Source organism: Xenopus tropicalis, chromosome 2, assembly GCF_000004195.4.
Source record: "Xenopus tropicalis strain Nigerian chromosome 2, UCB_Xtro_10.0, whole genome shotgun sequence".
NCBI lineage: Eukaryota > Metazoa > Chordata > Amphibia > Anura > Pipidae > Xenopus > Xenopus tropicalis.
In genome coordinates this window covers 121,046,473-121,071,212 of record NC_030678.2, presented here as the reverse complement: position 1 = coordinate 121,071,212, position 24,740 = coordinate 121,046,473, and the positions used below count along the sequence as shown (strand labels likewise).

Genomic DNA, 24,740 nt, shown 5'->3' with positions numbered 1-24,740 from the left:
ACTTACATACTTCCATAGGGTGCTTTACTTACTCAGCTACTCCCAAGCTTACTCAGCTACTCAGTATACCTTTGTGAAGGGAAGAAGCACACCAATATGCCAATATGCACCAATAATGCCTTTAACACATTTATTGCAGAAACGAGTTCTTCTTCCCTTCACAAAGGTATATTGAATGGCTTGGAAACTTTTTATTTCAGGCAGTTCAAAAAAACTACTAGGGATGGTTCTCTTTTGGACCTGGTACTGACAAATAATACTAAACTTATCTCTAGTATTTGCGTGGGTGAGTATTTAGAGGGTCTCCTTTGAGATTATGTTGCAGAGACAGCTCTATAATGGAGTAACTAAACCACAAAATTTTAGATATGTAGACTTTGCCAGTATAAGGGCAATATATTAACTGGGAAAGGCTTTTCATGGGTTTAAACACATAAGGAAAATGGAATATCTTTAATATGTTGCTTAACAAGTATACATGTCAATATATTCCCCTTATAAGCAAGGATAGACATCTCAAAGCAAAACCTTTATGGCTTGATAAAAGTGGTAATTTCAACATTGATAAGGAAAAAAAAGTGCTTTTAAAGCATTCAAGTTAGCTGGGACAGATAAAACTTTCATCGTACAAGGAAGCAAATGAGGAGCCAGCTATTCATTTTTGAAGGAGACATATTGGATAAATGGAAAAAATCTAATTTTGTAGGCAATTATGAATAATATATGGTGCAGGTTTCACTTTGGGCTAAAAATTAATCCTCTCTGTAAAAATGGCCCCTTTATTGGAGCTCCCTATAGAATGAAGGGTGGGCGTGTCCTAACAGTCCCTGCCAGAAGCACAGTAGGAGGGGAGAGCCAATCACAGCCCTGCACTCACACAAGCAAAGACAGGCTTCAGTTCCCTATCGGGTCAGCCTAGCTGCTGATTGGTTCCTATCCTACAGTGCTGTGTACTGAGTGCTGCCGGCTCCCCTGCACATACAGAGAATTCAGCCAACAGGAAGTGGAACAGATGGGTGGGACTTGTGGGGTTTTGGTGGAATTTCTCAATAAATCAGTCCGAAAAAAAACTTTTTTTTAAGCACAATTCTATGTTTAGAAGAGTATAATTCATTGGTACATTCTTCATTTTTATATGATATGTCTCCTTTAATAGACCCAGTTCTAGTAATATAACTACTGATGCATGGGTCATTCTGGAAGAAATTAAAAGACTTGAATATGTAAAGGTAAACAAAGGTCCAGGACTGGATGGAATTCATCATTGAGGTCTGGCATGGTACTGAGAGACTGGCGGATTGCTAATGTGGTGCCGTTATGCAAAAAGGGATCCTGTTCTCAGCTTGAAAACTATAGGCCTGTTTGTCAATGGTAGGAAAGCTTTTGGAAGGGGTTATAAGGCATAGAATACTTGAATACATTGCACTTACAATACTGTGAGTTTGTGCCAGCATGGTTTTATGTGTAACAGATCTTGCCAGACTACTTTTGGGCTCCAGTCCTTAAAGGACATGTAAACCCCACACACACAAATTTAATCAGTGATCAGCCTCTTTGAAATCTTTCAATACCTGCCACACTGGTTGTCCAGAGGTTAATAGTAAGGCTGCAGCATCCCCTTAATCACTTAGATTTCCTTCTCCTCCTGTAACCCACTCAGGCCCCTCCCTCAGGAATTTGCTTTGGCTGTTGGCTTGTGGGCATGCTCAGTTGTTCTAAGCTCAGATTACTAAACACGCCCCCTAATCTAGCAGCCAGTGAAGAGATGGCATTGCTGGTTCCCGTAGAAACTCGGCTCTAGCTGTCTGCTTCAGTTTTTTTTCTCCCAACCTCCTCTCCTGAGCTCAGCTCAAACAAAGCAGAACTTTTATCAGAGACAATGGTGCCTGTGTGAGTCTGTATTCTTGATGAAATGTATGCTGAATAAGGGTCTGTGTGCGTGTATGCTGTTTGCAGATTTAAATGTAACTAATTATGTATCAGAGGAGAAATGGCCCCCGGGTAAAAGCTATTAGCCTTAGGAAAATGTGATGGTGCTGGCAAGCGAAAGGGGATATATGCAGTACAAATGATGCCATTTGGGTGGGGGAGACATGCCCAACTGATATACATTGTAGGCAAATGTAGGCTTTACATGTCCTTTAAGAAGGATATTAATGAGATGGAGAGAGTGCAGAGACGTGCAACTAAACTGGTAAAGGGGATGGAAGGTTAGACTGTCGAGCTAGGGGTTGTTTTCTCTAGAAAAAAGATCTAAGCCCAGGTCCCTATTTACACTAGATTGCCAATAGTGCCATAATTTACCCACCAACTCCTACAGTTTTTTTGCTTTTTCAGTCAGTGTAATCCATCACTGCTATAGAGATTTTACCCCAATGAAAAATTAGTCCAGTGTTCTAGGAACCCATTTAGATCCCCAAGCTCCTGCTGCGGTCTTTTTGTTGAATGAGGCACAGGTAATATCTCCAATAAAATTACACTGAAAGCTTTGGCCTTGATCCCTAAAATCACTCTTTAAGTCCCCTACCAGTAATTTAGTCATTAAGTCATTAGTACCAATACGCACCATGACAGCAGTGCTGACCCAATCATTTTTCTACCATGTCATTTGGGCACACTGTCTGGTTGTAGCAGTTTGGATAACAAATTACCCTTTTTTTTAATTAAATGAGTGCATTTACAGGGCACAATATTGTGACATAAAAATAACATTTGTTTGCATTTTGACATGACAATGACATTTATGCGATTATGACATTATAAATCCAATTGCTCCATTATAACCTCATACAGATACAGTATTTGTGCCATTATAACATCAAAATGATATTTGCATTATTATGCACTACAGCAATATGTGTGCCATTATGAAATCATGATGTTTATATAAATATAACCCAAGGATATTTGTGCCACTGTAAAAAAGACAGATGGTACATAAAGAGCCTCTGACAGAGCACTTTTGAGATTTATATTCATTTGCTATTTTTAATAGTTTCTAAGATATTAGCAGATTTTTAATTATACTAATGCCGAGCTTTTAGCTTAAAGGCTCTCTTTTAAGCAACCCTAACTGGCTGTGCAATTCCTGTATAGTCCGTTAACCCTTGGGATGCTGACTTTCAGAAAGAGCTGATGAGTCAAAAGTTTGGTCTAAAACTGCTAATATCTCAGAAAGCAATAAATACAGAAAATCAATGTTAATTGCAAGTACTCAATGTGCCCAGTCTGAGTAGGTTTACTTTATTTTTTGTTTGATCCCCTTTAATTTAGTACAGTGTATTTCTATAATTTGTCACAAGGAGGTGGTATTGTTTAGTACAGGTTTTAGAATCTAGCTGCTGGGAGAATTTGCACACTTTTTCATATTATGGTTAGTACTTGTAATTCTGTTCTGCAGTATTTAACTTTAGCTCTTGTCCATATTCTGGGCCCTGTATAATCAGTGCTGTTTCCTGAGTGCAAACCAACTCCACTTAATTGTGTTCTGAATTGCTCTAAATTCATAGTTACATAGGGTTGAAAAAAGACCAAAGTTCACCAAGTTCAACCCTTCCAAGTAAACCCAGCACACACAAACCTATACTGACCTATCTATACACTCACATACATAAACCATATATACCAACATCAATACCAACTGCTGTGGTTTAGATTATATTGGCCATGTTTTCAACTCTTTGGCAATCTGTACTAAAGCAAATTAAACTAATCTTTTTTACTGTCTCTTTTGTTTTGGGAGTTATCCAAAGCACATTTTAGGGGTAACAATTCTCTGCACACCCATATGCACACTCATTAACATTTTGCACGAGACCCAGAATGATCCCAGCAGTAAGCTTTCTGGCCCAAATTTTACTTTAGAGTTATCCATTTTATGTTAATTGCGGTTGTTTTTATCTTACCTAATACTATTCATGTTAAACCTTTAACCAGTGTTGGACCAGGGCACCAGAAAAATGCTTTTCTATAGTTGTCATATGGGCTTTTTCTTGTTTTGGTACCCCCTATGCACTCTGTATCAAAGCCACTAAGGGTATAGCATTCCCTGAGCATTTTACATCTTTTCAATTCGATAATCAGATTTTGTGGGTCAGATTTTATCTGATCTTGTCACGCAACAGCATTTGTATCCTGCAAAATCTGATCTCCTTAGGCTGTAATGTAAAGTCAGATCAGATAAAGCTGGATGGTGTTTTTTGCAAACGCAGCATGCAGCTTTCCCTTCTGACAGGCATGTTGTGTCAGATGGCAAATGTTTCATGTACTTTATACCTTTATACCTAGAGATTTCTCTATCAGTCCCATTATATTTTAACCCATGCAACTACAGCCGACTTGTAGGATGCATTCTGTCGATCCAACGCCGTCCTACAAAATCTCCCACGGAGTTTAGCCCTTAATGAAGACACAAGCAGAACATTGAAAAGGTAGGTAATACTCTGTGTTCCAGAAAGAGGGATGGGCTTGTGTAGACCAGGCCCCACCTGGCATTTTGTCAGCACCCAGAATGCCAGTCTGACCCTGCCTTTAGCTGTACAGGCAGAAAAATATTAACTGCTTATGAGCCATTTTCACTGTCCATGGTCTAAGTTTCTGCAGTACTGATGAGAATAATCAGTAAAATTTGGCAGCTATTTGTTACAATATTAAAGGAGTAGCTCACCTAAATTGAGACAATTTGCAATCAGTATTCATGTTTAACCTTTAATAAACCATCTCTAGTTCTAATTCAGCAACTATCTGGTTGCAAAGGTCCAGTTCACTGTAGCAACCATGGAGTGGTTTTGAAGGGGCAATACACCCACTTTTCAACATTAGTTAAATGAATAGGACTAAACATACCTTTTGCTTTCTTTTAATTAGGAAACATATATGGTGTTTGTCATTTCTTGCTCCAAACTAAAAGTAGTCACATTATCCTTTCGGTTCATAGGAGCACAGTCAAAACAAAAGGGCAGGCCACTCCTCTGTATTGGTGAACCCCTCCCTTCCCCCAGCTGCAGTCTGTTAGACTGTTAGATAACATGCTGCTACTTAAAGGAAAAGTAACACTAACATTTTTTAAGTAAAAAAGCTATTCTACCCTGCACCAATAACTGCCCTATCCTGCAAACCACTTAGTATTTTGAATGCTTTATTAGAAAATACCTGCTAAAACATGGTTTTCATTTGAAATAAGGCGATACGGTGAAGGAAAGAGCAGCATCCACTATGCGACGATCTGTTGAGTGAGCCTAGCCTGACTCTTTCCTATACAGAAGGAAGGCTAGGCATAGTGGATGCTGCTCCTTCCTTCGCAGTATCGCCTTATTTCAAATGACTGGAAGCCAAGTTTTAACAGGTATTTTCTAATAAAGCATTCAAAATACTGAATGGTGTGCAGGACAGGGCAATTATTGGGGCAGGGTAGAATAGATTTTTTACTTAAAAAATGTTAGTGTTACTTTTCCTTTGACAAATAAAAATGCAAAATACTGACTGTCCCTTCGTCTTTTACATGGTACAAGATGCATGGAGTTTGATCTTGTTTGTTGTCCCTGTGTTTGAAAATGTTTTCTCTGTGGGCTGTGGTTTTCTATTACAATAATAAAAAAAAAAAAATACAGACTGATTTATTGAAACTAACCTGTGTGTTAATGTAACTGTAAAATTAGATTGTAAATTGGACTAGGATATGAGCTGATGTGAATATTATAAGTAAAATGCAAGGTAATATGCCGGCACTGTGTAGATAAAGTAGAATAACCCTGCTGCCTTAAAGGAGAAGGAAAGGCAAAATCTATTAAGCACACTATTAAAAAGTACTACTACTGCTGTGTAAAATCGCTATATTCCTGGCTTGCCTAATGAAAGATTTACAAAGATACACATGCTAGAACTTACATGCTTGTTTCAGTGAACGGTGCTGCCATCTTATCCAGCATGTCTGAATGGGCTGAAAAGTACAAGCCGGCTCCCTGCTCCTGTTAGAAAGTTTCTGCAGCTCCACAAATTCCCCCTCCATAAACAATCTCCCTGGCAGCAGCAGCCTGCCCTCCCCCCTGCTTGTGAGGAAAAAAAAAAAACGGAGCTCTCTGCTGTGCACTGAGCATGTCTGTGTCCTGGACAATCTGTGTTCAGTGAGACAGGAAGCTGCACAGGCTTAGAGCAGGTACTGTATTTACTGACAAGACTTTTCCATGTCAGAGCCAGATTAAGCAACAGCACGGTGAGTTCAGGAAATATGTTAAGGACTGTGTTAAGGCTAAGTTATTGAGCTCATGTTGTTTTTAGACTTTCCTTCTCCTTTTTAAGTATATAATACAGACTCAACCTCCAGTCTAGTCCAATTAAAGACATCTACATACTGTAGATAAATAAAATATGAGTCTGGTCCTTACAAACAATGGGATATACCACAACTAACTATTGTAGGCATGCATTAGGGAAAAATACCTTTAAGTCTATGGTTGTTGGTTAGGGCACTCAGCTCATTGGAAAGTTATAGATATAGAAAAATATGGATGTATTCATCATTTAGCCATAGAATATTGAAAAGAGTTCATTTGTTTTCACCCCCAATATCCCTCTAATTTACCCTCAAACTAAGCTAGCACAGCACCTAGGATATCTAAACCATTGCTTTAACTGCACAAATATGTACAAATATATGTTTTATTTATTTATTAATGCTCTTTGTTGGTTTGTGAAAGACTGAGAAATGTATTTGAAAATATACAATTATTACATAATGACAATCGACATACTGGTTCCAAAAAGAACATAAAGGTGGCACACGTGCTGTATATGTAGATGTCTGGCCAAACCCAGCTTTTTATTCATTCACAAAATGAGAAAACCAAATAGACAAAATAATAGTTTCGGTAACTAGTTCAGGCTGGGGGATCACATTACAACTAGTTGTCAGTATGATTGCTACTGAGGCCAAGCCTCACACTCATATTCCTTAATAAGCACAGAAACAATAACGAGGAACTTATACATCAGAAAGCAACTGTAGTTTATTGCGGTAATCAGTATCTATACAAGAAAAATTCAAACATCTTTAATATTATAGCTCTTAACTTGGCAGAGGCAATGCTTTCATAGCTGAATCATAACTATATAAAGAGTCAGAACATGCAAGCACTAGGGGTCACAGCAGCACCGCACCCAGGAAATGCAAGTTAGCAAGTTAACTGTTTAAGGGGGTTATTTATCGAAATTTACATTTGTGTAATTTGCATAAAACCATGACAACTTCGTTATTTTCAAAAAACATTTTCAAAAAACTTGAAAAAAGTCAAATTGACAAAAATTTTGCCTAGGAAGCTCCCCTTGCTTCTACATGAGCTCACAAACGTTTAGATGGAGACGTTTTAAAATTTTTCTCTTAATAAATATTAGAAAGTACTTTTAACATTGTTTAAATTCATGATTTTAGTGCATAAAAACTCAAATCATGGAAAAAAATATGAATGTTGTTAAATATCAGTTTAATGGTTCCTTTTCTGTGCTGTGTGCATTAGATGCATGGATAAATTTGCTCAATCTGCAGTTCTATATTGGTCTTGTAGGACGATGTCAGACATGTTGCTTCATCACCCGGCAATGAAGCTCTCGACAATACCTTCCCCTTCACTTCTGTTCTAAAACACAAGTAGTGATCCTTGGTAATTGCTAAAAATGCAGAAGGACGTGTTTTTGAGCAATAACCAGGGATCACTGCATGTAATTTATAGAATCAAATGGAAGTGAAGGGGCAGGTATTGTAAGGTGGCCACACACGTGGCGATTTTTGATCTTTCATGCAACCATCGGTCGCACGGAAGATCGTTCTAATCCGCCACTAATGGTCAGGGCTGAAACAGCAGATAAGGAGGTAGAAACAATAGGATTTCTACCTCCTTCTGCTGATTCAGCCCTGAAGGCAGATTTTGTTTAGGCGCCTTCTATGGCGCCCAATCAAAATCTTTTTCTTTTATCAGCAGCCTCCTGCGATTTCGGTCGCCTCACCGAGCTTTCGTACGATATTATCGGTGCGTGTATGCCCAGCAGACTTACAGCAAAGACTCAAACACAAAGCATGCATTATTTGAGTGCCATTTATTGCTAACCATTAGGCAGAAGAGATATGTGCCTAGGGCACAACAGAGGGGAGCTAGACACATTACTTTTCTGTGTACCCCTAGTTCAGCTTTTTGTCTACCACTAGTTCAGCAATGCGATGAGCAATGGATTTGATGCACTCCTCACCACTGCGCAATGCTTCTATTGCAACCCACTGTCCCTGCACAGTCCCCCACTCCTTAACAACCCTACCCCCCTTGCTCATTACTTCACTGTGGTGGAGGGGTCATCGGTGCCTCGGGGACCACTTAAGCTGGGCCTGGCCTGGGAAATACCAACAGATTGCAAGCAAATTAACACTATCTTGATAATCAAATTGTTTAATAAACTACATATTTATTAAAGCAGATCAACTTTTTAATTCTTCAAAATACTTTCAACTGTTCTTAAGTGTCAAACGCCATTTGGTTCTATGGGGTGTTAGAGTGGCAGTGCTGAACCGTAACACACCTTGAGTCATTAAGGCTTAGAAATTAATGAGCCTGTGTTAAAATGAACACAAAGCAAGTTAAAGATTCAGAATATAACCTGTTAAATCTGATGGGATCAGTTTTTTTTATTTACCAATGGGTATCCATCCTTAAAACATATCACTTAATAACAGATTGGCTACTATGCATTATTTCATCTTGCTTTTTGCCTGAACTGGGATGATTGCACAGGGTTGATGTTATGACCCAAAATTTTGTGCCAACATTTTTCCTAGGACTGCTAAATGTTTCCTTTGCAACCTTAAATATAGACAGATGTACCGGTGCCAGTAATGGGTACTAGTTATCCTTTCTTAGAGGCAATGAATACTAATGCTTTACTTTAAGCTTTACTTGTTACAAAATGAATATCACAAAAATAATACTAAGTTTGTGAGCTGTAGCATCTCCATTGGCTTGGTTCCGTGCAGAACTACAGCTCTACTAAGACAGTACCGCCTTGATTTTGACTGGTGCTTTGGTTTTCTGAATATGTCACAGATGGACCAGAGACATACATTTTAAATAAGCCTAAAATTCTTCTCTTGTATCCTTTAAATGCAAAAAAGTAAATGATGGGATCTACACAACAATTCATGTTCATAAAAGCAACAGTGATCTGAAGCGACATCTTGAAAGCTTTATTATCCAAGCAAGTCTGCTGGCGAATGAGACTTCTGACCATGAACTGAATGATGTTGATGTGGTATGGAGTAAAGCACAGGACAATGGCAATCAGCACTATCATGATTACATTGAATGCTCGGTTATATTGCCCATTTTTGTCTGCTATGGGGTTGTTCTTTGCAGCTTTACACAGTCTCATACTGATGCACATATAGCAGAACAGAATGATGCCAAATGGTGTTCCATAGCCGAAGATGCAAGCTAGCAAGAGAAGAACTGGCAGGTGATTGACATCTTCAAAGTTGAAATATTCCATGCATGTCACTGTATTTTTATTTTCTTTTGTCATTGGTCTAAACAGCAGTGGCATTGTCTGGAGGACCACAATACACCAACCCAGAAGGCATATGTATTTAACACAGCATGTTTTCCTTAGCTTACTAAACCGAAGTGCATGTACCACAGCGATATAACGATCAACACTCACGCAGGTCATGAAGTAAATCCCAACATATGTATTGGTATAAAAAATAAAGGCTGTTATTCTGCATAAGCTGTCTCCAAAAGGCCAGTGGAAATTTAAGATGTAATAAGTAATTCTGCCGGGCAGAGCAAGAGTAAACAGGGCATCAGACACAGCCAGGTTGATCAGATAGATGTCTGTTGAGTTTACTTTTTTTCCTCTCTTAAATGTAAGGTGAAGAGCAAGAATGTTCCCACAAGAACCAATGATAAAAACGATAAAATAATACACAGTGAAGATGGTTTGTGCTGCTCTCTGATTACTGTGTACCTCACAGCTGCTTCCATTGCTGTCGGAAACATTAGCCCAGGCAGAATCCATGGTGCCAGGAAAACTGAGTGAGGAAATCTGTTTGGGAACAAAGGACATGTACCATAACGTTAGCCTTTAGAAATCAAACAACAATGAAAGGGGACACTGATTTCATAATTTCCTTTCAAATTCCAAGTTTACAGTTTGCTAAAAATATAAAAAATAATCAACACTTAACCAATCCAGATCATTAGGTGAAGCATTCCCTTGCAGCTGCCTTCCTTTTTCTCCTCTATATGGGTATCCAGACAATATGCAAAATACTATGAGAAAGTGTGTGATTGTCAGTGTCAGCTTAAGGGCAAATACATCCAATGTTAATAAACAGCAAATTGCACACTGCCAACCAATCAGAGATGTCCCTAACCTAATGATAAAGCTTAGCACTATAAGTATTCCCCAACAAAGGGCTGTATGCAGAACCCAGAGCAAGTCAGGATGCAGTATGTTCATAGGGATACAGTATCACCGCTCAGTGCAGGATCATACCAGGATCACACCATGCTTCCTTAGGAAAAGATATCTTGTCAATGGGGTCTTTAAAGGGCAGATGCCCAACATTGGCAAATGATCTGCTCCTGAGGAAGCATGGCGTGACCTGTAGACATCTACAGGCTATGGTGTTTTAAAAATAAATGTACTATAGTATGTTTGCCTTGTTTCTTCATTGAGACATTAAGCACTATTAGCAAGAACCCTAATGTGTTAAGAATATTTTGTACCTGGTAAGCCACAAGGGGGATGTATGTGGTTGCATGTACATATAGCAGAACAGAATGTATGTGGTCAGTAGATGAGCTTTGAATGTGGGAACAGACAGATTAAATGCAGTGGGAAATGGAGGTATTTTCTGTGTTCCTTTTTTCTCTTACAGAGAAATCTGATGCACTGGTGAGAATTAGAGTGGCTTAAAGGGGTTTCACCTTAAAAAATACTCTTATAAGTGGGAGGACAGCAGAATGCTAAGACAATTTGCAATCTTCATTTTTTATTTTCTGCAGGTTTTATTCTTATTTGTTTTTGATAAACTAGTTCTGTTTTTTTGAGGCAGAAATAGCACAGTTTTCAGCATCTACTTGTAGCTTTACACTAAGGGCTAAACTCCATGGGATATGGTGATCAGATTTTATCTTACCCACAAAATTTAATCAAAATATCCTGTGTAGTTTAGCCCTAATGTAAGTCAGATCAGATAAAGTCAATGTATTTCAATTAGAAAAAAGTCTGTCCGACACCATCAGATTTTATCTCAGCGGAAGCACACGCATCATGCAGCGCTCCCTCCCGACATTGTGTCAGATGGCAAATCTTTCATACAATTTACACATCAGATTTTTCTATTAGCCCCAATAAAAAAGATCACAATTCTAACCAATGATTTAACTGGAAAATGTTTATGTAAGAACTCCTAAATGGTACCTAAGGAGGCCATATTTTTACTTGTTCATTCCTTAGTCTACAGCTATGTTGGGATTAGTTAATTACCCCCTCACTTTACAGTATTGGTTTGGCAACACCAAGAGATAATCATTACCTGCCCACACTTACACTTTGTGATGGAGCGGTTACACAGAACATGATAACTAATTTTTCACATTACCACCTGCCCCACTTGGGTTAAGGTAGAAGGCAGTTAGTTGACTCTCCTCATCTTATGTGGGGTTAAATTATTTATTGCCTCCTTCAGGGGGTGGGAGGAAAATTCGGCAAGTTGACCCCTGATCATAGAGAAGAAGTTTTCAGGCTTTGTTGGTTCACTCTCTGATCTCTTTGTAGAACAACATTAAGGAAGGTCCTCTATAATTCACAGCAAAGTTACAAAAAAAAACGTATTTGGGTTGGATCATGTTATTATCCTTGTTCTTACACAAAAGCCCAGTTGGTGGGTGGAAGATTGGGCAAATTCACCTCATATTTAGAGGGAACATGTTTTCAGACTTTAAAATAAATAATGACACAAAACTATCACAGGTAAGTTATACATGCATAAAATATGCACACAGTACACAGACCAGAACATTACTATGAGACCCCACCAGAGGGAGGGATTTAGTCTAGTCCCCGTTTTTTTAAAGGGATTCTGTCACAGGAAAACATTTATATTTTTCAAAATGCATCAGTTAATAGTGCTGTACTGAAAACCATTTTTTAAAAGAGCAAATGGATTTTTTTAATATTAAATTTTGAAATTCCACATGAGGCTAGACATATTGTTAGTTTCCCAGTAAACTGTAACTGGTCTCCTGAGAGCCCTAGCCCCATTAGTCTCATACACTCAAGTTACTGTTACTGTTTTATGTATTTGGTCTTACATAGGCAACTAGCCATTATGTTGATTGTTTAGTGTATTGTGTAGCGTGTCAGTAAGAGTTTAAATCTATACCAAACCTTAATGTACGATGGTCTTTAAACAGTGTGGATAGTTTAATGTTGCAGTTCAGTGTAAAAATAGATAGACTGCACAAAATAAAAATTGTTTTCAATATAGTTAGTTAGGCAAAAATGTAATCTATAAAGGCTGATGTTTAACATAATGGGCAGAACTCTACTTCCTCCTTTTTAGCTCTCTAAGCTGTTAGCAGTCAGTAACCAATCAGTGACTTGTGGGGGGCCATATGGGACATAAGTGTTCAGTTAGTTTACATCTGAATCTGACCTGCTGCTCACAAACTAACTGAACAGTTATGTCCCATGTGGTCCCCCCTAAAGTCACTGACTAACTAAGAAGTCAGAGAGCTGAAAGCAGGAAGTAGTGTTTTGGCTATTATGTTAGACATCTGCCCACTCCAACCTTTATAGATTACATTTTTGCCTAACTACATTGAAAACATTTTTTATTTTCAGCAGTTTGTCTTTTTTTACCCAGTTTAATTTTTACATTGAGCTGTTCCTTTAAAGAAAATTTTAAATGGAAAATGATCAGACAATACTGTGAAGTTTAACTGGTAATGTCCCTGCTGCAAAAGTGCGAAGGCAAAGAGTTCATTTTTGAAAATAATTCAACAGTGCACTTAAACTGGAAGTGTTCTATTTTATTGGTAAATTCATCAAGTATATGAAAATCCAGCAGGCGTGACACGTAGCATTCTAATCATTGTATGAACAGTGATTTATTGTAGGTTCTCTGCCACTAAAGCAAAGCTCCATGTGTTCTGATCAAACATCTTATATTTGAAGGTACATGTACACTTGAGCAATAAGTGAAGCATAATAGAAACCTAAATCAACCAAAACTGGAAAGAGCAAAAATGCATATCCAGTAATATAAACAAGTATAAAAAAGATAGATACTTCATCTACATCAGCGTTTTTCAACCACTGTTGTGCCGCGAGATGTTGCCTGGTGTGCCGTAGGCAGGGCCGCAATTTTTACTTTCAAAGTTTCAAAGTACTTTAATAAAATCCGGGCCCTGTCATTGGTTGCGCCCCGTGTGTACGGGTGACGTCAGTACGCACGGGGCGCAACGTTATAAAAGGGCCTGTGTGCGGTCGCGTGTAGGCAGAAGTGCAGAGGCGGCGCGCGTGAGGGGAAGATGCTGCTGAAGCCGCCGAAGAGCAGAAGTAAAATGCTGCTGGGCACCAATGTATTAGGGGGGGCCACGGGGCACACTGACTTATGGGGGCACTGCTGCTGGGCACCAATGTACTAGGGGGGCTGGCTCTTGGCACCAATGTACTGGGGGGCACTGCTGCTGGGCACCAATGTACTAGGGGGGCACTGCTGCTGGGCACCAATGTACTAGGGGGGCACTGCTGCTGGGCACCAATGTACTAGGGGGGCACTGCTGCTTGGCACCAATGTACTAGGGGGGCACTGCTGCTGGGCACCAATGTACTGGGGGGCACTGCTGCTGGGCACCAATGTACTAGGGGGGCACTGCTGCTGGGCACCAATGTACTAGGGGGGCACTGCTCTTGGCACCAATGTACTAGGGGGGCACTGCTGCTGGGCACCAGTGTACTAGGGGGGCACTGCTGCTGGGCACAGAGTTAAATTTTTTAACATTTTCTAATGGTGGTGTGCCTCGTGATTTTTTTCATGAAACAAGTGTGCCTTTGCCCAAAAAAGGTTGAAAAACACTGATCTACATTATGGAGCATGGGTATGCACAAAAGCCTTGGCCCAAGTGCCAATTTGACCAGTGTTTATAAATGACCTCCAATATTGCCTTTTGCACTTTCAACTTGAGTTGGTAATGGTGCCCAGGATTTATTAAATGATTGATTAAAAATTAATTGGAAATGTTTGCAACAACAGCCACAAACCCTTCTGAGACTGCAGTTTAATAAATATCAATAAATATGAACAAAATTCTCCCTATTCCTTTATATCTCCTTATTCCTTTATATCTCCCTATTCCTTTATATCTCCCTATTCCTTTATATCTCTTTCAACAGTCCACAGATAAACAAGCTGCCAACTTACAATAAATACCCTCTTTGTTCTGTTAATATGTGAAAAAAATCACCTAAAATGTATAGAACTGACATTAGCAATAAAACATTTTTTGTACTCAATAAAAAAAATATATAAAAGATATAAAGGCTCTTACTGGTTACAGGGGCAGGTCCTGGCTTTGTATTGAGAGTGGAACAATGTGCAGGTTGCAAGACATTTAAACTTAAAACAAACTTGGAGTAGTAACCTTTTTATTTCCTCTGCCAATTGCACCAATGTGATTTCTTTTGTGGTTAGGGCGAAAATATTTTTGTGTGCACATTACTCTAACCAGATACTGAGTGGCTTCCTGTTCCTGTGGTAAGAAGCAATGCTTTTTTTTTTTTTTTTTCAAATGTTATCATTACCATCTCTCTCAAGATATGTTTAGCGTGTTAGTGTTTGTAGAAGCAAAACAACTACGTTTAGCAGAGTAGACACAATTGTTTTAGCTTCAGTAATATAACTAATAGTAATGTTTACCTTAAATGTACCTTTTGGTATGATGTAAAATTAAAATGGGTTTGTGGGCTTTCCATAAAACTGACCTAAAATAAAAAGAGATGAAGTGACCCTTACAGAGACAACAAGGGAAGGCAGCAACAAGCTTAATAAGCAAAGTTTGTCTAAAGGTAGCCATAGGCGCACTGATAATCGGTGAGTATGGTGGGAGACGAAGCAACTGATATCGGTAAAAGCCTTGGATATTGGTTGTCAATCATGCAGGTCTGAAAATTTTCATTTGGGCGCCTTTGAAGGTGCCTGAACATAAAGGTTAATGCTGAATTGTCAGATAGGGGTAAGAATTCTTTGTTTTTACCTGCATATCTGACGATTCAGTTCTTAATGTTAGTAGAGTGGAGGAACAATCTTTTCTACGGTCGATAGTCGTGGGAAAGATCATAATTGTAGCTTGTATGGCCACCTTAAAGAAACAGTTTAGTGTAAAAATGAAACTGGGTAAAATAGATAGACTGCGCAAAATAAAAAATATTTGCAATATAGTTAGTTAGGCAAAAATGTAATATATAAAGGCTGCAGTGAATGGATGTCTAACATAATGGCCAGAACTCCCCTTCCTCCTTTATAGCTCTCTAACCTGTTAGCAGTCAGTAACCAATCAGTGACTTAAGGGGGGCCATATGGGACATAACTGTTCAGTTAGTTTGCATTTGAATCTGACCTGCGTGCTCACAAACTAACTGAACAGGTATGTCCCATGTGCCCCTCCCTAAAGTCACTGACTAACTAAGAGGTTAGAGAGCTGAAAGCAGGAAGTTGAGTTCTGGCTATTATGTTAGATATCTGCCCACTCCAGCCTTAATAGATTATAACTAACTATATTACAAATATTTTTTATTTTGTGCAGTCTATCCATTTTACACAGTTTAATTTTTGCACTGAACTATTCCTTTAAGAATACACTGATCTTGTCATTACGTACATTTCCTCTCCCATTCATTACAATTATCAGTGTAACATACAAAATTCAGGGCTAAAGCTGGTAGACATTGATAACATATGATACTTAGGGGCACATTTACTAATCCACGAACGTCCAAAAAGCGTCCAAATGTGGTTTTTTCGTAACGATCGGTATTTTGCAATTTTTTTCGTAAATTGACGCAACTTTTTCGTAGCCGTTACGACTTTTTCGTAAATTGTCGTGACTTTTTCGTAGCATTACGACTTGCGCCAATTTTCGCGACTTTTTCGTAGCCGTCGCGCCGAGTCCGAAAGTTTCGGATTCATTCAGGCTTCGGTATGGTGACTTTTCTTGGGCCAGGTTGGAGCTGCAGAGTGCCATTGAGTCCTATGGGAGGCTTCCAAAATCATGCAAAGTCTGAAAGGTTTGCCCGCCGTTTACGAGCGCTCAATACGAAAAAGTCGCGACAATATACAAGCAAATCGTAACGGCTACGAAAAAGTCGCGACAATTTGCGCAAGTTGTAACAGTTATTAAAAAGTTGCGACAATTTACGGAAAAGTCGTAACGGCGACGAAAAAATCGCAAAAAATACGAAAAAGTCGCAAAATGTTCGTTTCCAATCCGAATTTTTCCCATTCGAATTCGTGGATTAGTAAATGTCCTCTATGAAGAAACAAAATTTGATTGTCAGATGGGACGGGTGTTTTTTGGGGGGTAAAATGATGGCAGATTAAAGTTCAGCACCTTTAAAAAGCCCTAGGTGAATGTTTTTTCTTTGGCACAATGGCCTTTTAGTAGTTAACTAACACTACAAACTAGCACTACCTTATTGGTCGGATGGCAGATTGAAATTTATCACCTTTAAAGAGATACTGACACCACAAATTAGACATTTTTTACATTTATACTAACATTGTCTTTGCATGCAATTTATATTTATTTATTTAATCATAAATGTATTTGCCCAATGCCTTTACATTCCCTATCCGATCCCCCATGTTCCTCTATGAGGGGGCTGCCATATTTGTGCAGCAGGAGGCCGTTAGCATTAGAAGCTATAACTGACAGGTGAGAAGGGACAGTCAGGTTTAGGAATTTACAATTGCTTACAAAAACAATTACTTACAAAAGCAGCCCTATCAGTGAAAAACGATCAACATAACCTATTGTTATCTTTTAATTTACGTTAATATTTTAAAGAGTAGTTTTTTGCTGTCAGTATCACTTTAAAGGCATAGGTGCCATACCGTTCTGTGAAGTATTTCTGGAATGCTATGGAATGGTGTAATCTGATTGGGGGCATGTCATTTTGGGGTAAACCAGCCCAACACGCCATCTACACTGATCACTCACTCGCCCTTGCTGCTTGTTGCTAAATCCTTTCCCAGCTAATTGCTCCCCCTGTTCTTACACTCCCCCCCCCATTACACCCAGTGTTGGTGCCTTCCCTGTCTACCCCTATTTATAGCCCTTGTGCCAAAAGCCTCAAATCAAGTGTTAAGCGCAGAGCTAAGTGACAGAACCCTAAAACCACTGTGGTGGTTTAAAGTGTTAATCTTCTTTTTAGGCCTGTCTATAAAAAAATATATAAATTACCTTACTACTACTACTACAGCAGGAACTGAAGGCCACAATAACCACTGACACATTTTAGTATAATTGTATGTACTTGGCATTTGTAGCAACTTCTCAGAAGAGAAGCCCAGCCACCTAACAAAAAATCCTGCCCAACAGAAAACTCTTAGAGATAGCAAGTAAAGGGCAGCAATACAAAAAATCCATGGTAAAAAGGCTTCTTCCTTTAGTTTGTGAACTGAGTTAATTTGGTTATTATATGCTGTTCCAGAACAGGCCTGCTTTTCCCTAAGACAAAAATATGGTTGACGTTTATTTATACAGATGTTCTGGAAATTCTGAAACTAGGGATCACTTGAGGTAAAGACATGAAGTTTATTTGACATGATACATGGATTCTACACTCTCAGAAGTCAAAATCCAAACCAAGGGATTGGTGGTGGGGGGCTTATACCCTTTTACAAAAGCATATTATACAAAAACTATGCAAAAGGGGGTATAATGAGTGAAGTGTAGGGGTAGAAACAAAGCATTGAGAAATGATGTGGAGTTACCTGGGGGAGAGCGCTTGCAGATGTGGCTTCACTATTAAACAGAAGGATTCACAGTGCACACAGACAAGCCAAGGCACAAATACATGCTAGGCCACATCAGCCAATTAATGGACAGAGTTCTGACTTTTGCAATATTTACTGATATATTTATTCCAGTTTAGTGAGATTCTTTAACAGGTCACTTAACATAATATAAACTATCTGTTGGTTAAGTATTCATTCTGGGAGTATAGTTTTTCTTTAACTTTAGATTATAGCCTACACTATAGAGCTTTTTATGCTTTATAGTAGCAAGCAGTGGGTTTCATTATGCTTACACATCAACAGGACATTTAGTTAGTATTAACAGAAGCGCTATGAAAGGACTGTGATTGGCTCGTGCTCTCTGCTCAAAAGACATTTCTTATTTTCTACTAAATTACAATTACTCTTTCATGTATTAAACTCTGTGACAATTTTGAAACTGATGTTTAATGTAAACAGTAATGTAAGCGTACTCTGCCCTGGTCTCTTTGGCTAATGAACTGAAGTCCCCAAGGGCCTAAGATCCAATGCCTGAGATAATAACCCAGGTGACAGTCCTGACTATATCTCTTAGACAAGCCAGGTAATTTTATGGTAGCTTCTGTGAACTTACCTTAATCAGTGACCACTAGGAGTAGCTAGTAGAGCATCTGAGGCTCCACCAAGGAGTATAGAAGAAGGGGGGTTAGTATCCTAACAGCAATTCTGCTAGGTTGTGCCCTTTGGACATGTCTACTACCTGAGACAATCACCTATGTGAGCCAAGGGGGCCCCTGTGTAAGGAAAGACTCAGGAAGGGAGGTAGATAAAGAAGCAAAACACTCTTTGGTTTCCAGGTGCTGTTCAGTTGAATGGTGGATTGTGTAACAAGTGATGGATAGGTGACTGCATATAAAGTTTGTTTCTGAGTTTATCTGCAAGACCTATGTAGTTCTCCAGTTTATTCAACACTAATTGTTGTGACCTAGAGTCTCCCTGTGACATTGGTTTCTTCCAGTACACCCCCTTTCACGTTGGCAGGTGCAACTCTCAGGGAGGAAGGGCCAAAAACATGGCAATTTGCACCTTGCACCAATTTCATGATAAATTATCTCTAGAATGTTCTGTTCTGATAAATATGAGATATCTGATTTTGTCTAGTGGTTCCCTGTTGCAAAAAACATTTTGTGTTGCTTTTTAGGTCATAATTTAGTAATACCTCAAACCGCAAGGTTTCTTAGCAAAAAAGAGCAGCTGTAAGGAAGCTCGGTACATAAACATGATATATGCTTTGTATCGGTAGTTTGGTCAGTTGACATACATTTAAGCTTAGCCAAGAATTTGTGTTAGTTGAGCTAAAAGTAAAATACATTCTAATCACTGAAATACACAGAAGCATCAATTATGTAGGCATGATTGTATTGTATTCCACTGGTTCACCAGTAGAACCTACGCTGCAAAAGAATAAGTAAAGCACACAATCCACATTAGAGAGGAGGGAACTTAACCTTAGAATTTTCCATGTTCTACCAGACATTCTCCTAATTTTTCAACCTTCAAATGATCTAGAGCAGTGCTGTCCAACTGGCGGCCCGCGACCCCCCTCTGTGTGGCCCCCCACCTGTCTGGCTGCTTTTAGGGCTCTGGTACACGGGGAGATTAGTCGCCCGCGGCAAAACTCCCTGCTCGCGGGCGACTAATCTCCCCGAGTTGCCTTCCCCCTGCCATCTCACCGGCGAACATGTAAGTCGCCGGCGGGATGGCAGACGCGGCGGCGCGATTTCGCGCAAATCGCCGAAAAAGACTCGCGAGGCTTTTTCGGCGATTTCCCGAAATCGCCCCGCCGCGTCTGCCATCCCGCCGGCGACTTACATGTTCGCCGGTGGGATGGCAGGGGGAAGGCAACTCGGGGAGATTAGTCGCCCGCGAGCAGGGAGTTTTGCCGCGGGCGACTAATCTCCCCGTGTACCAGAGCCCTTATGGCTTACTCTTGTGTAAGCTTTAAATGCTATCAGTACTGTGATTAACTGGCCCCCTGCATGGTTGTATTGTTTAAATATGTAATCCCCTGTGTTGTTCACACCTTTTAATCTCTGCATTGTTCACCCCCTGCAGTGTTCACACCTCAGGCTCAGGCTGAAATCACTCCCATTGTTCCCCTGTTCACACCTCAGGAGCAGTAGAAACCAACAAATAATCCCTGCACACTACAAAAAGAACATATACTGAGGTGGTACTGCAATTAAAAAGTTTTTTAAAAAGTTTTTTAATATATTGTTATTGTGCAGCATTGTGTCACTGTATGCTGCCTGTGTGTGCCAGTATGGCAGACACAGGCAGGGTAGGGAAGGCAGAGTATGGCACACACAGGCAGGGTAGGGAAGGCAGAGTATGGCACACACAGGCCAAGTATGGCACAAACCAGCCAAGAATGGCAAACACAGTGAAAGTATGGCACATGCAGGCAGGGTAGGGAAGGCAGAGTATGGCACACACAGGCAGGGTAGGGCAGGCAGAGTATGGCACACACAGGCCAAGTATGGCACAAACCAGCCAAGTATGGCACACAGGCAGGGTAGGGCAGGCAGAGTATGACACACACAGGCAGGGTAGGGAAGGCAGAGTATGGCACACACAGGCAGGGTAGGGCAGGCAGAGTATGGCAGGTTTTTGCTGTACTACAACCATTAATATGGGTATGGTCATGTGATAGCATGGGTGTGGTTTCAAGTGGGTGCGGTTTCAAAAAGGGGAGTAGTCAAAACTGGCTTCCATTATCGGCCCTCCACCACGTAGGTCAGAAAAATTCCGGCCCTCGGTACCACAGAAGTTGGACAGCACTGATCTAGAGGAACTAGGTTGTGAAATGCTTTGTGAAACCCAATATGAAACCAATGCTGGAAAGAAGAGGTAGAGATTAGCAGTGTGGAGAGGTAGAAGAGTAGTGGCTGGCAAGGTGGATTAGCCTATGAAAGTGTTTATTGATTGTGGGGAGCTGAACCAGTAGAAAGTGAGAAAATAGTGAGTTCCAGCAGCACTTGTAGTAATTAACAGAATCTGTCATAATTTACGTTTGTACTGTATACTTTTACCTCAGTACTGCCTCTGATGCTGAAGGGGCAGGGAAAATTTATCTTATGTGGTGTCAGCCTGAAAAAAAAAACAATTGACCGGCACAGCGAGTGTGATGCAAGTTGGGCTAGCCCCTGCGTGTTTATTCAAAAATAGCAGCCTGACGAAGGGGTACGCCCCTGAAATGTTGCTGCTATTTTTGAATAAACACGCAGGGGCTAAGGCCCGCTTGCATCACACTCACTGTGCCGGTTGATTGTTTTTTGCTGGACTGTGCTGGGAGTGCCGACTCTCTGGGCTGTGCACTGAGTAAGAATTGCTGGAGGAGGTAAGGTAAGGGTGAGGTAAGGGTGTGCTGGGGGAACTTTCCGTGTCAGCCTGAAGGCCAGCTAAGGTGACAGCTGGGTGAAGAATTATTAATTAGATATTCTTTGATCAATACACCAATGTTTTGGATTTGAAACAAAAAAAAATTCAAAAGCCACTCATATAAGTTTAGTATTTCGGGCTGTTTACTTAGTGAATGTAAGGTAATGGTATTTAATAATAATGAAACACATCGTGGAAACCAAAACATCAGGGACTGCCTAGTGCCTGATGTTTTGGCCTCCACTATGTGGTGGAGCATAGATGGCACCTGGTAGACATGTGAAAAGAGTGCCTTGAGGTATTGGCTTTTCATTCCCTACCCATAAATAAAATAGATAAGATAATTTCTTTGCTTCATGAGAAGTAGTATGGAGTTACTTACCCAGGCAACGCCGATCAAAGTTTCGAGTGGTTAGGCCAATGGCAGTGGACATTTCCTTTGAGGTAACAGTGTGAGAAGCTGTATGCCTGGGCTGGTCACCGGCTGTGTGAGTAACCCCCAGAAGGAGATTATTGACTATGCCGGATCTACTCAAGAAAATAATATGTGAATATATAAGGGAAAGCAGATTATCAGTAAAGTTCTTTTTACTGTTTCTAAGAATCAGTGTTACCGTCTTTATTGTTTTACTAGTTGTTACATCACTGGTACCCATGTCTTAAAATAGAAGAAAGCTGGTACAGGTATAGGACCTGTTATCCAGAATGCTCGGGACCAAGGGTATTCCGGATAAGGGATCTTTCTGTAATTTGGATCTCCCTACCTTAAGTCTGCTAAGAAATCAATAAAACAGTAATTAAACCCAATAGGATTATTTTGCATCCAGTAAGGATTAATTATATCTTATTTGAGATCAAATACAAAACACGGTTTTATTTTTACAGAGAAAAGGAAATCAGTTGTAAAAATCTGAATTATTTTATTAAAATGGGGTCTATGGGAGATGGGCTTTCCGTAATTCGGAGATTTCTGGATATCGGGTTTCCGGATAAGGGATCCCATACCTGTACAGGTATGGGATCCCTTATATGGAAATCCCTTGTCCAGAAAGTTACAAATTACTGAAAGGTCATCTCCCATAGACTCCATTATAAGCAAATAATTCAAATTTTTAAAAATGATTTCCCTTCCTCTGTAATTATAAAACAGTATCTTGTACTTGAGCCCAACTAAGATATAATTAATCCTAACCGGAGGTTTAAGCAAGCCTATTGGGTTTATTTAATATGTAAATGAATTTTAGCAGACTTAAGTTATGGAGATCCAGATTACGGAAAGATCCCTTATTCGAAAAACCCCAGGTCACAAACATTCTGGATAACAGTTCCCATACCTGTATGAATATTTTCACGTATTCGGAGTCCTATAGTTAACTACATACACCAGTAAAAACTAAAAGTTACTGGGCGCCACAGCAATAGTTTAGGGCCCCCAAAACATTCAGTATGATGATCTATTTTGCCCAAATCCATACCTCCCAACATTTTGAAAATGAAAAGAAGTACAAAAATAAATGCCGCCACACCCGTTTTTGCGACCGCACCCCCTAAATACCACTCCCATTTGACTAAATTTGGCAGGTTATTTAAAGTTTGAACACATTTCTGGGGGTTTTGGGGTCCTGTTGTATGTGTTATTACAGTTTTGCTGAAAAAGGTGAAACTGCCCTTTAAGCTGCAAGTCTCAGTGCCCCCAAGAGACCTGTTTAGCTGATTAGTTACAGTTGTATCTCAGTGCAGGTTTGGATTTTTAACTTTCTGGGCTCTTTGCCAAAAGTCCACTTATTTAATTAAATGGGAGAAACAATGTTTCTAAGTGCAGGCGACTCTCATTAAGATTTCTGCCAAAAGCTACTTTTTGGCTAATGCCAGCCGTGGGTGTTTAGCGTATTCCACCCGAGCACCCGAGCATATTCCATTCATTCAGGTGCAGGCAGGAGTGTACGGCACTATTTTCGGCAATCGATTTTCGGCTTGCTGAAAATATACACCTAACTCCACGTCTGGCATTAGCCTTTAATTAAATATGAGAAACAATGTTTCTAAGTGCAGCTGAAGTTTGTTAACTTTCTGGGGTCTCTGCCAAAAGCTACTTTTAATTAAATTTGTATCTGTTTTAGCATTTAGTGCAGGAGATCAAAGGTAAATGAGGGACTTTTCAGTAAGAGTCTGGGACTGCGGGTTGAGCTGTCAAAAGAGGGACTGTCCTGCGAAAATCGGGATAGTTGGGAGCTATGCAAATCTATTAAAATTGCACATAAGCTATGACTCCACTGGACTCTATACACTACTATACCCTTTAGCAGCTTCTGTGGTTTCATCTAATATTGCTTTTCTGTAAAGGCATAAAACTTTTCATTCATCAGTTAAACATATGTTTATTGATCTACTTAGTATGTTCCAGGATTAATGGGTTCAATGCTAAACAGTTGTTCGTATATGAAGTGAAAAAAGTGTCTCACTGTCATTTGTTTGTACATTAGTTTTAAGTACAATAGCATGTCTTCTAACTCACGAGAAACTATTCTTTCCTGTAGTGAATGTGTAAAACACTGCATCTTTTTATCTGTTTATCTTTCCCCTGCCTTTCTGCTTCCTGTAGTGGCTTTTTTTTTCGTCTCTTACCTTTTATCAGTCTCCTTATTGAGTTTTGTTCCTCCATGATTCATGTTTCTTTCTAGAGAAATACACCAGAAATACACACTCCATTTTATTTCAACTTTTACTTGTATGTGTTGTTATGTATTATGATATGGTTGCATTAAAAAAATGTGCACAACATGTTGTGCATTGATGTGAATATGCATCTTAGAGGAAGTACTTCTAACTTCTCCTTTTCTTGTTTTTTAAGGCTGTTATATGGGGCTTATTTTCAGTCTGTGTATAAAGCAGGCCAAGCAGCAGCTGAACGGCTGGCATCCGCAGTCTCCTGTGGCTGTACCTAGAGTCACTGCACATCATCTGTATTGTTTTCCATTCCCTACCCTAATCTATAAGGTTCATATTTATTGATTTCTAGATGGCAATGCCTTAAGCTTTAAACAGCCCTTGTTGTAAGTTGTAAAAACCATATGATCTGCAAAAACGCATATTTTTACAGGTCAGTGTCTTCTAGAAATAATTTTCAGTTAGTAATTCCTATCTGCAGTGTGCAGTCTCTGTGTGATGAGTATTTATAAAAAAAAAAAAAAAAAAAAAAAAAAAAAAAAAAAAACCTTTATGGGAATTAGAAGGGGCAAAAATGGGCAAATGTATA

General features: G+C 39.6%; 1 protein-coding gene across 1 annotated transcript; it reads right to left on the bottom strand.

The window, feature by feature from the left end:
• Positions 1-7,966: 7,966 nt before the first annotated feature.
• gpr183.1 (G protein-coupled receptor 183, gene 1) lies at positions 7,967-10,152 on the bottom strand. The gene has a single exon (XM_018091650.2). It carries the CDS (start codon positions 10,099-10,101, stop codon positions 9,016-9,018), a length of 1,086 nt encoding a protein of 361 aa, XP_017947139.1. The 5' UTR covers positions 10,102-10,152; the 3' UTR covers positions 7,967-9,015.
• Between the last annotated feature and the right edge of the window lie 14,588 nt (positions 10,153-24,740).